This window comes from Homarus americanus, unplaced genomic scaffold (assembly GCF_018991925.1).
Source record: "Homarus americanus isolate GMGI-L3 unplaced genomic scaffold, GMGI_Hamer_2.0 scaffold36970, whole genome shotgun sequence".
NCBI classification, from domain to species: domain Eukaryota; kingdom Metazoa; phylum Arthropoda; class Malacostraca; order Decapoda; family Nephropidae; genus Homarus; species Homarus americanus.
The window spans coordinates 5,534,277-5,550,757 of record NW_024740094.1 but is presented as its reverse complement, the minus strand read 5'-3'; the positions used below and the strand labels follow the sequence as shown (position 1 = coordinate 5,550,757).

Below are 16,481 nucleotides of genomic sequence, written 5' to 3'. Positions count from 1 at the left end.
GGGTGGTTGTTGTTGGAGTGTGTGTGTATGTGGTGGTTGTTGTTGGGTGTGTGTGTGTGTGTAGGTTGATGGTGATGCATGTCCTTATGTGGTGGTGTGTGTGTGTATGTGGTGGTTGTTGTTGGAGTGTGTGTGTGTATGTGGGTGGTTGCTGTTGGAGTGTGTGTGTGGGTGGTTGTTGTTGGAGTGTTATGTATATGCTGGGTATTGTTAGGTGTGTGTGTATACTTTTCGTTTATTTGATGTGTGTGTTGTTGGTGTACTTGTATATGGGTGGTTGTTGTTTGATGTGTGTGTATGTAGGTAGTTGTTGTTGGAGTGTGTGTGTATGTGGGTGGTTGTTGGAGTGTGTGCTGTGTGGGTGGTTGTTGTTGGGTGTGTATATTGGGTGGTGTTTCAGTGTGTGTGTGTATGTGGGTGGTTGTTGTTGGAGTGTGTGTATGTGGAGTGATTTGTTGTTGGAGTGTGTGTGTGTGGGTGGTTGTTGCATTGGAGTGTGTGTGTATGTGGGTGGTTGTTGTTGGAGTGTGTGTGTGTGTGTATGTGGGTGGTTGTTGGTGTATTGACTGTAGCTATGGTGTAGTTGTTGTTCAGGTGTTATTAACCTTTATGCAGTGAAATTTGCTGTTTGAATTATTATTGTGTATATGTAGAATTGGTTGTTGTTCAATTATTAGCATATGTGGGTGGTTTGTTTGTTGGAGTAATAGTAATGTATATAGGTGGATTTGTTGTTGATGTGTGTGTATATGTGGGTGGTTGTTGTTAGGAGTGTGTGTGTATGTGGGTGAATTTTGTTGTTGGAGTGTGTGTGTATATGTGGGTGATTGTTGTTAGAGAAATATTATTGTGTGTGTGTAGGTGGTTAATTGTTGAAATATGTGTGTATGTGGATATAGATTTTGTTGTTGGGTGTGTGTGTATGTGGTGGTTGTTGTTGGAGTGTGTTGTATGTGGAGTTGTTGTTGTTGGAGTGTATGTATGTGGGTGGTTGTTGTTGGTGTGTGTGCTTGTATGGGTGCAGTTGTTGTTGGGTGTATTATTTTATGTGGTGGTTGTTGTTGGAGTGTGTGTATACTGTGGGTTGTTGTTGTTGGAGTATTATTGTGTATGTGGGTTGTTTATTTAAGGTGTGACTGTGTGTATGTGGGTGGTTGTTGTTGGAGTGTGTGTGTATGTGGGTGTTTCATTGTTGCAGTGTGTGTGTGTGTGTATGTGGTTGTTGTTGGGGTAATGTATGTGTGGGTAGTTGTTGTTGGTGTGTGTGTGTGTATGTGGTGGTTCATTGGGGTATGTGTATATGTGCGTTGGTTGTTGGGGTGTGTGTGTGTATGTGGGTGGTGGTTGTTGGTGTGTGTGTGTGTATGGGTGGTTGTTGTTTGGAATGTATTTGTATGTGATTAGTTGTTGTTTGAATATGTGTGTATGTGGGTGGTTATTTTGTTGGGAGTGTATTTGTGTGTATGGGGTGGATTTGTTGTTCAGGTCGTGTGTGTATGTGGTGGTTATTTGGAGTGTTAATGTGTATGTACGTTGGTTGGTGTTGTTGGAGTGTGTATTATGTCTCGGGTGGTTGTTGTTGGAGTGTGTGTGTATGTGGGGTGTTCATTGTTGAGTGTGTGTGTGTATGTGGGTGGTTGTTGTTGGAGTGTGTGTATGTGGGTGGGTTGTTGAATGTGTGTGTGTATGTGGGTGGTTGTTGTTAGAGCCATGTGTGTGTGTGTGGGTGGTTGTTGTTGGGAGTGTGTATTGACACTTTCATGGTGGCTACATTGGGAATATGTGTGTGTATGTGGGTGGTTGTTATTGGGTGTGTGTATGTAGGTGGTTGTTGTTGGAGTGTAATGTATGTAATTAGTTGTTGTTGGGTGTGTATATGGTGTTGTTTGGGCCATGTGTGTAAATTGGTGTTGGAATGTGTGTGTATGTGGTGGTTGTTGTTGTGATGTGCATGTGTGTATGTGGGTGGTTGTTGTTGGAGGGTGTGTGTATGTGGTGATTGTTGTTGGAATATGTGTATGTGGTGGTTATTTGTTTGGAATGTGTAATATATATGGGTGGTTGTTGTTGGAATGTGTGTGTGTGTATGTGGGTGGTTATTTGTTGGGTGTACGTGTGTATGTGGTGGTTGATGTTGACGGAGGGTGTGTGTATGTGGGTGGTTGTTTGTTTGAATGTGTGTGTATGTGGGTGGTTGTTGTTGGAATATTATTAGTATATCATGGGTGGTTGTTCTTGGAATCCATGGCTGTGGTGTGGAGTGGTTGTTGTTGGAGTGTACGTATATGTGGGTGGTTGTTGTTGGAATGTAGGGTGGTTGTATTTAGAGTGTGTGTATATGGGTAGTAGTTGTTGGAATAATGTATATATATGGTGGTTGTTCTATTTAGATGTATATGTGGTGGTCTATTGAGTATGTTTATGTAGGTGGTTGTTGTTGGAGTGTGTGTGTGTATGTGTATGTGTGGTTGTGTGTGTATGTATGATTGGTTGTTGGGTAATGACATGTATGTGGGTGGTTGTTGTTAAGTGTGTATGTATGTGGGTGGTTGTTGTTGGAGTGTGTTAATAATGTATGTAGGGGTGGTTGTTACATTGGAGTGTGTGTGTGCTGTGGGTGGTTGTTGTTGGAGTGTTGTGTGTATGGGTAAAGTTGTTGTTGGAGTGTGTGTGTATGTGGGTGGTTGTTGTTGGGTGTGTGTGTGTATGGGTGGTTGTTGTTAGAGTGTGTGTATGTGGTGGTTATTTTATTGTAGAGTGTGTATTATGCATACTGGGTGGTTGTTGTTGTTGGAGTGTGTATTAGCATAGGTGGTTGTTGTTGGAGTGTGTGTGTATGTGGGTAGTTGTTGTTTGGAGTGTGTGTGTATGGAGTGTGTTGTTGGGTGTATGTGTGCTCATGGGTGGTTGTTGTGGGTGTGTGTGTCATGTGGGTGGTTGTTGTTGGAGTGTGTGTGTATGTGGGTGGTTGTTGTTGAGTGTGTGTGTATGTGGGTGGTTGTTGTTGGAGTGTGTGTGTATGTGGGTGGTTGTTGTTTGGGTGTATTATTATTATGTGGGTGGTTGTTGTTGGAGTGTGTGTGCCATGTGGGTGGTTGTTGTTGGAGTGTGTGTGTGTATGTGGTGGTTATTTGTTTGGAGTGTGTGTATGTGAGTGGTTTGTTGTTGGAGTGTGTGTGTATGTGGGTGGTTGTTGTTGAATTATTATTGACATGTATGGGTGGTTGTTATTTGGAATATTGTGTGCTGTGGTGGTATTTGTTGGAGTGTGTGTGTATATATGAGTTGTTGTTGATCGTAATAATATCTTAAATTGATTGTTGTTGGAAATACTATTCTCTGTGGGTGTTGTTGTTGGAGTGTGTGTGTATGGGTGGTTGTTGTTGATGTGTGTATGGATGATTGTTGGAATGTGTGTGTATGTGGGTGGTTGTTGTTGGGAGTGTGTGTGTATATGGGTGGTTGTTGTTGAAATGTGTGTGTATATGGGTTGTTGTTGGAATGTGTTTGTATGTGGTGGTTGTTGTTGGAGTGTGTGTGTATGTGGGTGGTTGTTGTTGAAATGTGTGTGTATGTGGATGGTTGTTGTTGGAATGTGTGTGTGTGGATGGTTGTTGTTGAATGTAATGACATATGGGTGGTTGTTGTTTGGAAATGTTATTTTATGTGCGTGGTTGTTGTTGAAGCCGCCTTGTATGTATGTGGGTGGTTGTTGTTAGGGTGTATTGTGTATGTAGGTGGTTATTTATTTAAATATGTGTATATATAGGTGTTTATTGGCTGAAATGTGTGTGTGTATGTAGGTGGTTGTTGTTGGAGTGTGTTTATGTGGTGGTTGTTGTTGGGTGTGTGTGTGTATGTGGGTGGTTGTTGTTTAGATTGTGTGTGTGTATATGGGTGGTGTTTGTTAGAGTGTGTGTGTATGTGGGTGGTTGTTGTTGGAGTGTGTGTGTGTATGTGGGTGGTTGTTGTTTGGAGTGTGTGTGTATATGGATGGTTGTTGTTTAGATGTGTGTGTGTATGTGGTGGTTGTTCCATTTGGAGTGTGTGTGTATGTGGGTGTGTGGAGTGTGCATGTATGTGGTGGTTGTTGTTGGAGTGTGTGTGTGTGTGGGTGGTTGTTGTTGGGTGTGTGTATGTGGGTGGTTGTTGGAGTGTGTGTGTGTGTATGTGGGTGGTTGTTGTTGGCGTGGGAGTGTGTGTATGTGGGTGGTTGTTGTTGGGTATGTGTGTGTGTGGTGGTTGTTGCTTTGGGTCTTATTTATATATTAGGTGGTTGTTGTTAGGTGTGTGTGCTGCTCTGAGTGGTTGTTGTTAGAGTGTGTGTGTATATGCGGTGGTTGTTGTTAAGTGTGTGTGTATACCAATTAGTTGTTGTTGGAGTGTGTTGTATGGGTGGTTGTTGGGGTGTGTGTGTATATTGGTTGTTGACTGGAGTGTGTATGTGTATATATGGGTGGTTGTTGTTGGAGTGTGTGTATGTAGGTGGTTGTTGTTGGTGTGTATGTGGGTGGTTGTTGTTGAATGTGTGTATGTGGGTGGTTGTTGTTGGAGTGTGTGTGTATGTGGGTGGTTATTTATTTGGAGTGTGTGTGTATGTGGGTGGTTGTTGTTGGAGTGTGTGTGTGGTGGTTGTTGTTGGGTGTGTGTGTGTGGGTGGTTGTTGTTGGAGTGTGTGTGTGTATGTGGGTGGTTGTTGTTGGAGTGTGTTTTATGTGGGTGGTTGTTGGGTGTGTGTGTATGTGGGTGGTTGTTGTTGGAGTGTGTGTATGTGGGTGGTTGTTGTTTGGAGTGTGTGTATGTGGGTGGTTGTTGTTGGTGTGTGTATGGGTGGTTGTTGTTGGGTGTGTATGTGGGTGGTTGTTGTTTAGTGTCATGTGGGTGGTTGTTGTTGGAGTGTGTGGTTATGTGGGTGGTTGTTGTTGGACTGTGGGCGTGTATGTGGGTGGTTGTTGTTGGGTGTGTGTGTATGTGGGTGGTTGTTGTTGGAATGTGTGTATGTGGGTGGTTGTTTGTTGGAGTGTGTGTGTGTGTATGTGGGTGGTTGTTGTTGGAGTACATGTGTGTGTGTATGTGGGTGGTTGATGTTGGAGTGTGTGTGTGTATGTGGTGGACATTGATTGTATTGGGTGGTTGTTGGGCAATATTGTGTGGGTGGTTGTTGGTGTGTGTGTGTGGGTGGTTGTTGGTGTGTGTGTGTGGGTGGTTGTTGGTGTGTGTGTGTGGGTGGTTGTTGGTGTGTGTGGGTGGTTGTTGGTGTGTGTGTGTGGGTGGTTGTTGGGTGTGTGTGGGTGGTTGTTGGTGTGTGTGTGTGTGTGTGTGTGTGTGTGTGTGTGTGTGTGTGTGTGTGTGTGTGTGTGTGTGTGTGTGTGTGTGTGTGTGGGTGGTTGACTGGTGTGTGTGGGTGGTTGTTGGGCTGTGTGTGTATGTGTGGGTGGTTGTTAGCAGGGTGTGTGTGTGTGGGTGGTTGTTGAATTGTGTGTGTGGGTGGTTGTTGGTGTGTGTGTGTGTGGTGGTTGTTGGTGTGTGTGGGTGGTTGTTGGTGTGTGTGTGTGTGTGGGTGGTTGTTGGTGTGTGTGTGTGGGTGGTTGTTGGTGTGTGTGTGTGTGGTGGTTGTTGGTGTGCATGTGGGTGGTTATTTCATTCATCCATGTATGCAGGTGTGTGGTGTGTGTGTGTGTGTGTGGGTGGTTGTTGGTATGTGTGTGTGTGTGGTTGTTGAATTGTGTGTGTGTGTGTAGCTGTGTGTGTGTGTGTGTGGTTGTTGGTGTGTGTGGGTGGTTGTTGGTGTGTGTATGTGGGTGGTTGTTGGTGTGTGTGGGTGGTTGTTGAATTGTGTGTGTGTGTGGTTGGTGTGTGTGGGGTACAGATGGTTGTTGTATGTGGGTGGTTGTTGTTGGTGTGTGTGTGTGTGTGTGGTTGTTGGTGTGTGTGTGTGTGTGGGTGGTTGTTGGTGTGTGGGTGGTTGGTGGTGTGTGTGGATGGTTGTTGGTGTGTGTGTGTGGTTGTTGGTGTGTGTGTGTGTGGGTGGTTGTTGGCTGTGTGGTGGTTGTGTGTGTGTGGGTGGTTGTTGTGGTGTGTGTGTGTGGTTTGTTGTTGTGTGTGTGTGTGGGTGGGTTGTTGGTGTGTGTGTGTGGGTGGTTGTTGGTGTGTGTGGGTGGTTGTTGGTGTGTGTGTGTGTGGTTGTTGGGTGTGTGTGTGTGGGTGGTTGTTGGTGTGTGTGTGTGGGTGGTTGTTGGGTGTGTGGGTGGGTGGTTGTTGGTGTGTGTGTGGGGGGTGGTTGTTGGTGTGTGTGTGTGTGGGTGGTTGTTGGGGTTGTGTGTGTGGGTGGTTGTTGGTGTGTGTGTGTGGTTGTTTGGGTGTTTGGGTGGTGTTGGTTGTGGTGTGTGTTTGTTGGTGTGTGTGTGTGGGTGTTGTTTGTGTGTGTGGGTGGTTGTTTGGTGTGTGTGTGTGTGTGGTTGTTGGTGTGTGTGTGGGTGGGTGTTGTTGGTGTGTGTGGGTGGTTGTTGGTGTGTGTGGGTGGGTGGTTGTTGGTGTGTGTGTGGGTTGGTTGTTGGTGTGTGTGTGGGTGGTTGTTGGTGTGTGGGTGGGTGGTTGTTGGTGTGTGTGGGTGGGTGGTTGTTGGTGTGTGTGGGTGGGTGGTTGTTGGTGTGTGTGTGTGGGTGGTTGTTGTGTGTGTTGGGTGGTTTGGTGTGTGTGTGTGGGTGGTTTGTTGGTGTGTGTGGGTGGTTGTTGGTGTGTGTGTGTGTGTGTGTGTGTGTGTGTGGTTGGGTGTGGGTGGTTGTTGGTTTGTTTGGTGGGTGGTTGTTGGTGTGTGTGTGGGTGGGTGGTTGTTGGTGTGTGTGTGTGTGTGGGTGGTTGTTGGTGTGTGTGTGGGTGGTTGTTGGTGTGTGTGGGTGGGTGGTTGTTGGTGTGTGTGTGTGTGGGTGGTTGTTGGTGTGTGTGGGTGGTTGTTGGTGTGTGTGTGTGGGTGGTTGTTGGTGTGTGTGTGTGTGTGGTTGTTGGTTGTGTGTGGGTGGTTGTTGGTGTGTGCGTGGTTGTTGGTGTGTGTGTGTGTGTGTGTGTGTGGGTGGTTTTGGTGTGTGTTGTGTGGGTGGTTGTTGGTGTGTGTGTGTGGGTGGTTGTTGGTGTGTGTGTGTGGGTGGTTGTTGGTGTGTGTGTGTTTGTGGTTGTGTTGGTGTGTTGTGTGGGTGGTTGTTGTGTGTGTGTGTGTGTGGGTGGTTGTTGGTGTGTGTGTGTATGGGTGGTTGTTGGTGTGTGTGTGGGTGGTTGTTGGTGTGTGTGTGTGTGTGTGTGTGTGTGTGAACCTTTTTGGGGTGAGGGGGATGGTCTGTGGCACCCCTTCCTCTCAAGCGTGGCTAATTGTGATAGGGAGATGAATTTCATACCATAAGGATCCTTAATAAATTATCTCCGAGACGTTTCCAATACAAAATCTTTTAACAAACTGTTTTTATACGATATAATGATGGGAATTCTATTCTTTTATAAAAAATCAGTTCTAAATTCGTTAGACACCATTTTTTTTATCAAAACAATCCTGAATACTTTATCTAAAAGTTTGGTTAAATAAACATATTTTAAAAAACAAAAGCTTTATATGATACGGGCATGATTAGAGACGTGTTACTTTTATCCTCTTTATCACCGATCGGTTCGTTAGGCGCTTGGCGATCGGTCACTTCTCTGTTACGAACTGTTGGCAAGTGTTCTTGTGTACTGTATATTGTACTCGCCAGTAGATCCTGTCATCTTTAGCCTAAAATAGGCAGACACTTCACTCAATTGACTGTAATACATAGATAATCATGTCTTAAACACTTGTGATGCAGGATGGGTGGGAGATTATTGGGTCATGTTACTAATCTGATCTGATGCAATGTCAGGTCACCCATTGTTGGGTGTGAGATTAGTGGGTCTTATTTCCTGAAGATGTCTTGAATGACATTTTTCCCTGAGGTATATACATACCTGTATTACTATAATATACTGTACTGAATATGAAGGGTACAGTTATTAATAAGCACAGATTATTACAGAAACGTATCTTTACTAATTAATGAAAAACAAACAAACGAGCAGTGAGGCGACCCTTTTGGGGGGGAGGGGGTTGTCACAGTCACTTTTACCCCCCCCCCAATGGACCCTTCTCCCCCTTCCTCCCTAACTCTCAACAAATGTAAATTTTTACTTTATTTGTGTTAAAGAGATAAAATTGATACCATAATGATCCTCTATGAGACTTTCCACTATGATATCTTTAAATAACAAGTTGAATTAGAAGGTAAAGATAAGTATTTTACTGTCACTTGTGTTCTTATTAATCGTTATTAATGTTGTCTGCTCACCCACTGCTGGCTGGGAGGAGGTGGAGTGTCGACAGCCAGTAGAGGAGATTAATGCTTAGTCAAGGATTATGAAAGGCGGAAGGTTTAGTTTTTTTGCTTATAAGATGGCACTGACTTGACTTAGGAGAATATAACTCGCATTGTTGGAAATCTTGTAAGATTGTGATTAATTTCAGTATAAACATCCCTTATTTTACTGGATAGCTTCAAATATAGGTTGGCTGGACAAATGAGCAATAGGGGTTAGGTGTAAATGGGACTGCCCACTATGGGTCAATAGGTTCGCTGCAATCTCCTCCATTTTTATGTTCTCATGTTCTTGCTTGAGTATAGAGAAAACCTCATTAGCAATGTCGAGGTAGGGAACGAGCTTGCAAACAGCGATCACAAAGAAGTTAGATTCCAGTTAGATTTTCAGGGCAGACGGAAGGAAAATTCCACAAAAGTCCCATATTTCAGAAGGGCAAACTTTGACAGTTTGAAGAGACAGCGGAGGGAGGGGGTATCACGCTTGGGGGTGAGCTACATGACCTCACATGAGGTGACCTCACTCAATGCACCCACAGAGGGTGACCTCACCATACCAGGAGACCTGACGGTTGAAGCTGAACTGATAACGAGATCTGAAATTGCCGAGTTCCACGACAATTTAAATAATGAGTTACTTAATGCACAAAGGCAGAACATACCATACAAAAAACTCAGATCAGACAACAATGACCCTAAATGGATTAATAATTATTTAAAGAACATCATTGGCCATAGGAAGGCTATAGGTAGAAGGATAAATCGTGGCGAAATTTACCTCCGGGATTATTATAAGGTATTGGCGAGTAGGGTTGAAACCGAGATAAGGAAAGCCAAGAGGAATAATGAGGTAAGGATAGCAAGGGAGGCGAAGACAAACCCCAAAGGATTCTACCAAATGTATCAAACTAAAACACGAGAAAAGATTGGACCAATACAGTCAGATACTGGTGAGCTAACTGATAACGACGGAGAAATGAGCAATAATCTGAATAAATATTTTTCAACAGTTTTCACTCTATGTTTGTCTTTGATACCCCTAAAATGTTCTACACTACGGAGGGTATAGGCAAACACTTGTTTTCTTGAAAATAGGTTCTTATTCTCGTACGGGAGATATACAGAGGAAACAAATAGACAGTGGGCTTCCACACCATAAGGACTAGCGATCTCAACTCTCTGTATCACTCCGCGCTGGCATGTACAGATGCCAGCATTCACAAGCTGATTACATAATATGTAAATATGATAATTCACATACATAACATGGTGCATAATAAATGGAAATATTACATAGGATTAATACATGTTCTGTAATACTTTACTATACCCAATTAATAGAGTAATATAAGAACACACAGCTTAAGGTACTACTTCGTGTCCATATTATACATTCACCACCGAAAATTTAAACATGATACCCGAGGCACCGACTCTATTCAGAGATAGTGAAGAAAACAAATTAAGTGAGATAGTAGTGACTAGTAACGATGTTAGTAAGCAAATAGACAGACTAAAGCCAAATAAGTCACCAGGTCCCGATGAGATATTTGCCAGAGTATTAAAGGAATGTAAGGAAGAACTTAGTATGCCCTTAGCAAAGTTGTTTAACATGTCCTTAAAAACAGGTGTAGTACCAGAATCATGGAGGATAGCGAATGTAATACCGATTTTCAAGAAGGGGGATAGATCACTATCCTCTAACTACCGCCCAATCAATAGTAGGCAAATTACTGGAAGCAATCATTTCAAACTCTATTCAAAATCACCTGGAGAAGCACCAATTGATCAATGATTCCCTGCATAGCTTCACAAGCGGGCATTCATGTCTAACTAATCTATTAACATTCTTTTCATCTGTTTTCGAATCGGTGGACGAGGGGCACAATTATGATGTGGTATATCTCGACTTTAGCAAAGGGCGTGGTTACAGGACAGGAAACAGCGAGTGAGCATGCCATTAACGGCACTAAATCCCATTGGAGCAACGTCACTAGTGGAGTTCCCGAAGGCTCAGTACTTGGACCATTATTATTTATTACGTTATATACATAAACAACATAGATATCGGCATAGACAGCAACATAAGTACATTTGCTGATGACACTAAAATAGTACGTGTAATTGAATCTGACGAGGACTCCGCAAAACTACAGGAAGATCTAAACAAATTTTTCGAATGGTCTGAAAAATGGCAGATGAAATTCAACGTGGACAAATGTAAAGTACTCAGTATAGGAGATGTAAACAGGGAAACCACTTACCAGATGAACAATGATGCCATTGAGAAATCCGACTGCGAGAGAGATTTAGGAGTAATGATAAGTAGGAACCTTAAGCCAAGTAAACAATGTGTTATTGCTCGTAACAAGGCTAATAAAATACTTGGGTTCATACAAAGGAGTGTTAGTTACAAGACTAGAGAGGTCATCCTAAAACTGTATCTTGCACTTGTGAGACCACACCTGGATTATGCAGTTCAGTTCTGGTCACCGTATTACAGAATGGATATAGAATCCTTGGAAAGAATTCAGAGGAGAATGACAAGACTAATCCCGGGCACTAGGAACCATGAGTATAGAGACAGGTTAAAACATCTTGATTTGCACTCCCTCGAGAGACGTTGAGCGTGGGGCGACCTGATAGAGCTGTATAAATGAAAGTCAGGGCTAAACAAAGGGGACATTACAAAGGTACTCAAACTATCCAACCAGGAGCGAACTCGTAACAATGGTGTTAAATTTGACAAATTTAGATTTAGGCGCGAAATAGGTAAACACTGGTTTGGAAACAGAGTAGTGGATGAATGGAACAGGTTACCAAATATCATCATTAACTCGAATACGCTGGATAGCTTCAAACATAGGTTGGATGCTTATATGAGCAATAGGGGTTGGGTGTAAGCGGGACTACCCAGTATGGGCCAATAGGCCCGCTGCAGTTTCCACCACTCTTATGTTCTTATGTTCTTATAGGTTGTGATAATTTATGTGGTTGCTCAGATGTTGTGGTTACAGTTTTTAAGCTTTGGGACATCACTAGTGTCTAATGCATCTCCATATGCCCTGGTTTATTCATTGATCAGTTGTCTTAGTGCAAAAGTAGCCCAGTCAAGCCATCATGTATCAATAAATTTTAAAATATGAATTATAATGTAATATGGTATAAGACAATGGTTTAGTAGTGTTGTAATGTGTCTCCTGTGTAAGTGTCTTGGCATGTCACTTCACCACCTGACTCCTGAACAAACTCTTCATCAATTTCTTCAAATCCTACAATGTGCTTTGCAAAGTCAAAACACACACACACACACACACACACACACACACATACACACACACACACACACACACATACATACATGCAAATTAAGATAATAAATATCCAGTGAGGGTCTTGTTGTGACTGCATGGAGGCAAATTAAAAGATCAGCTGTTCAGGAGCCTATAGCTTGGCGACACTGGTGCATGTTATCACTCCTTTCCACTCCATCTCTCTAATCACCCACACCTTTCTGCTTTCTCACTCCATATTTAAAATGTTATGTAATGTTGAAGGGATACAACTTTGCTCATTTGTACTTATCACCCAAGAAAGGGTGACCTGACATTCCATTATAAGGTCATTAATATGAGACCACTAATCCCCCACCCTACCTCCACCTGACACTGAGTCAGGTCAGGTCCCCCAAAAAATACTTTAACTTTCATCTTTATTCAAAACATTTTCAGAAAATTCTCTTGATTTTCAATCTCGGAATTTTTTTTCCTGGAGGAAAATTCCGGCTTTGGGAATGATTTTCCGAGTAAATTTCAATTCTGGCGATTGGAGATTCTGGGTTTGAGGGATTCCGACTAACGGAGATATTATTGTATACAGTGGTCCCTCGGTTAATGAACACAATTCGTTCCAGAAGGTTGTTCGTTAACCGAAAATTTTGTTAACCGAAGCCATTGTTTCAATGGGTTTTTGGTTAATTGGTTTCAGCATACCGAAAATTACCTAAAGTAAAAAAACAATGCAGTTAAGTACGCTTACTTTGAGGTGTGTATGTAGAAGGCTCCTGGATGGTGATGCTGATGTGAATTTGAAGTGAGGGGTGAAGGAGGAGAAGGGAGAAGAGAAGGAAGTGGGGGTGGAGGAGAAGGGAGAAGAGAAGGCATTGAAGTGGAAGAAAAGTCACCCCATGCTGCCATTTCACCCATAAAATTTTAGTTCACCTGGTGGAATTCAAGATTATTTTCTTTAAATCAACACTGCACTGCATTATATATTGTCAATATGTAAAATAAACTTCAGAATGACCAATAACTTTACTGGAAACACAGAAAAAAAAAAGCGTTTATGTTGAAGAGTCTCAAACAAGATGTTCCTTCCTCTGAACCGATAAACAATCTGACGCCAAGCTTGGTGTGTTGAGTGGCTGTTTGGCATGCAAAAACTTGTTTCCTGTACTTCAATTGTGTTCAATAATTGTTAAAATTACTAAAAAATTTAATATAAAACTTTTAAAATGATTGTATTGTACAATCTTCTTGATATTTACTAAAATGGTAACAAATTTAAGCCCTAGAACCGATTATTGTATTGGTGGACTAATGCTACAGCTGGTGAACAGCCAAATGTAAGCGAAAACATTTTGGGAAAAATTTGTAAGGAATTCGTTAACCGAAATTTTTTCGTTAACTGAAGTGAAGAATCTTATGGAAGGTAATTCATTAACCAAAATTTTGTTAACCGAGGGATCACTGTACTGTATTGTTAATTGCCTACCCCTTTCCTCTCCAATTTTTACATGAATGTACCACTGCCTAAGTCTTTTGCTTTTTTATATTTGAAGTAAAATTTTTTTTTATTGTTTCACATTTATGTAGATTCTCTATTAAACTTTTTTCTCATTAAATAATTTTTTTTTTCCTAGGAACTGATTTTGCGGAGAAACCCAGCAGGTTTATTGGGGTTTAATGTACAACAAGATGGGGTTATCACCGAAGTAGAACCTTATGGTTTGGCATCACAGTCTGGCCTGCGACAGGGAGCCAGACTGGTAGAAGTGAGTATTTACACTTAATCTGTATTTTCCTCATTTAGTTGTACAGTAATGTACTGTATAGTTTATTCTGCCCTTTTCTGAAAATTAAGTGATGTGATGGAACTGACAAATATCCTTAACTCCTTCACTATGGGGATGCCACTTATAATATTTTATTTGAGTAATGACAGACAATTTTATTCAGTTCAGAGGGTTTTTGGACAATTGCCCCCCATAGGACAATTGCCCCCCATTGCCAATGATTGACTGGCACAAAACATGGAACTTAATTACATAGCAAGAGATTGAATTGTTCTTGGGAAAAAAGGAGATATCTATTGATCACATAAAGAAATCTATGATTGAAACTGAAAAAATATACTGGTGGGATGTTCAGACAAGGCTGGTGGTTACAGTACATTCACTTGTATGAAAGAAACTTTGCTCTCTGGGGCTTTCAGAAACGTTGTACAAAATATTCAAAATTTGCCTTATATACCATCACAGAACTTGACAGCATAGGAAATACTCTTTCGTTCATGAAAAACAGCTGAAAGAACTGTAACCAAACTTATCTATTGCACTGAAGATTGTTGTCACTCCCAGTGAGAGTGACTGCTGTAGAAAGGATCTTAGGTAAATTTAAAATTATAAAAAAATACCTGAGATCATCAAGATTGCCTGAGTGGGCTCACCATAACATAAACCATGAGCTGAGAAAGTTGCTGTAATATTATGACACAATTGATTGTTTTGCTTCAAAGAATTAGTCAACATAAGCTTAGAAGGTACTTCACCAGTATGTGATATAGAAATCTCCCCAGTAGCCAGAATTTTCAATCCCCAGAACTTTCCAACAGTATTTTAGTCTAATACGGTCTGTTCGCTGCCTGCGCCCTTCACTCATGTTCAGCACTTCTACAAGAGATCAAGCGTACATGCTGGGAGATGTAAAGAAACTTGAGTCCAGCGGTGTGGGTACTACTACTTTGCTGTCACTCGAAATCGAGGAAGACGATCATCCAGCGATGAGACAATGATATGAGTGGTGTGGGTACGCTAATGGTAGCAAACACCAAGATATCCACACCAAATAAACTATAATTTCTATGAATTTTGTTTTGTTTTATATAATGATTTTTGTGTTAAATTTTTTTTTAAATTGAGTTCATTTCCATAAGGTCCAATTTACAGGCCATATCCTGAATTTGCCAATTCCGCATGGGCGAGTTTCTGCAACCTGAGATTCGGTAATATGGGGATACCTGTATCATTATGGTACCAAATTCATCTCTCGAACATTATTAGAACAGATGTTGTAAATAAAAGTATGACCATTTTTCTTGCAATGTGTGCATACTAAATGTTGCTTCTTTGTTGCTGAGTTCTTAGGAACTCGTTGCTGAATTGACGCTGCAGGTGTTTCTGTCCTTGCTAGGGGAGTACGTGATGATTTAATAGCGATCTTTGCTGCATAATCCAAAATATCCTCATCGGGCTTATAATCGTGTGTCTTTGCATGAATATATGCCGGGTCACGGATTGTTAAGATGAAACTAAGGAACTCTATTAATTGTGTAAAACTGTCTTGAGACATATTATTGTGCTCGTCCACCCAGGGTGAACCACCAAAATTGGTTAAGATATCTTGACAGACCTCGCTAGCAAGAGAAACACTTCTCATCGTGTCTTCTGGCGTATCGTCCGTGGCAGATGATCAACCCACCTAAACGTCCAGTTCAGGTGACCCTGCTGTGCGCCTAATTCAAATAGACCAATTAAAGTCTTCCTAAACTTCGCATAAGTGGGATGTGCAAGCCCATTCGCCTCCAAATGTTTGCTTGCATAAGTCCCTTCTTTGATGTGACCGCATACAAATGCTTTGCGTTCATCATCATCTGTTATTTGAATGTTTTTTATTACATCTTCACATGACCTTAAAAATGTGGTTACACGACAGCCATCCTCCGCCATAAACTCATGGATGCGATCACTGCGGGGTAATACTTGAACAATGTTAGGTTGGTTAGATGACATGCTGATGTTAGATGTGGCCATGGTTAGTGAGTTGCTAGACAACTTAGATCTAACTGAAATATGTGTGGGTGCAAGAGGGAAAGTTATCTCTGACACACTGTGAGATTCTGTAGACTGAGAGGTATCCTGCCCGTAATCAGGTGTTGTATTGTACGTATTACCTGACCTTAGGGCTCCACAACATAAATTGTCATGCAATTGATCACTTAAATGTTCACTACTCTCAACAGAAATGTCTCGCAGTAAGGGCGCTTGCGTTTCCTGGGAATCTATTAATTCTGTGTGTTCAGTATTTACACTAGTACCAGTAGCTAGTACAGTGTCAGACTTGAGTGTGTTGTCAAAATCATCTGAAACGTTATCATAAATCTCCTTCAAATCGGTAATATCTGAACTCTTTAAATTAAAAAAATCATCCATTAGTGTTAAATCGACATGAAAAGTCAGTGTACAGTGAACCCTCGCTTTACAAGGTCAATTGAACCCACGGAGGCCCGCGTAAAGCGGGAAACGCGTAAAGTGAACAACAGAACATATGGGATTAATTGAAGTAGAGACTGGGCCAACCCCCAAACTCCACTTTTTCAGACACATTACCTACGTTGTAGTAAAAATAACTTCTTAATTTTATGATGGTATGTACACACAATTAATAATTAAGAGAAATATCATTAATATTAGGTTTTTTAATACTTGCATTAGTAGAAAAGATGGCTGGGCACACGGGAATGAGGGGTTGGTTCCGAGGCAGAGGGCAGAGTACTGGCCTGTATCACTTGTATCAATTGTATCACTATCCACCACAGAGGCTTGCTGGGCCTCTTTGTCAAACCCCTCAAAGTCCATATCCTCACTATCACTGACTTGGGCCGGCTGTGGTGGGTGGTGGGTAAAGAACTCGGTAATGTTTTGATGACTGGGCGACCATGTGCGCATCCTGCCCGCGCCGCTCTCCGCGTATATGAGTAGGTGCACCGCATAAAGTGGGAATTCCGGTTCTGGCAGGGTACCGCGTAAATGTAGAAACGCGTAAACGA

The 16,481-nt window shown here is 42.0% G+C and overlaps 1 protein-coding gene across 1 annotated transcript in view; it reads left to right on the top strand.

The window, feature by feature from the left end:
- Positions 1–16,481, top strand: part of LOC121875091 (signal-induced proliferation-associated 1-like protein 1) — a 206,041-nt gene that overhangs the window by 118,778 nt on the left and 70,782 nt on the right. The window contains exon 13 of the mRNA XM_042379436.1: positions 13,297–13,428. Within this exon, the coding sequence (XP_042235370.1) occupies positions 13,297–13,428 (132 nt within the window). The remainder of the gene's footprint in view (positions 1–13,296; positions 13,429–16,481) is intronic.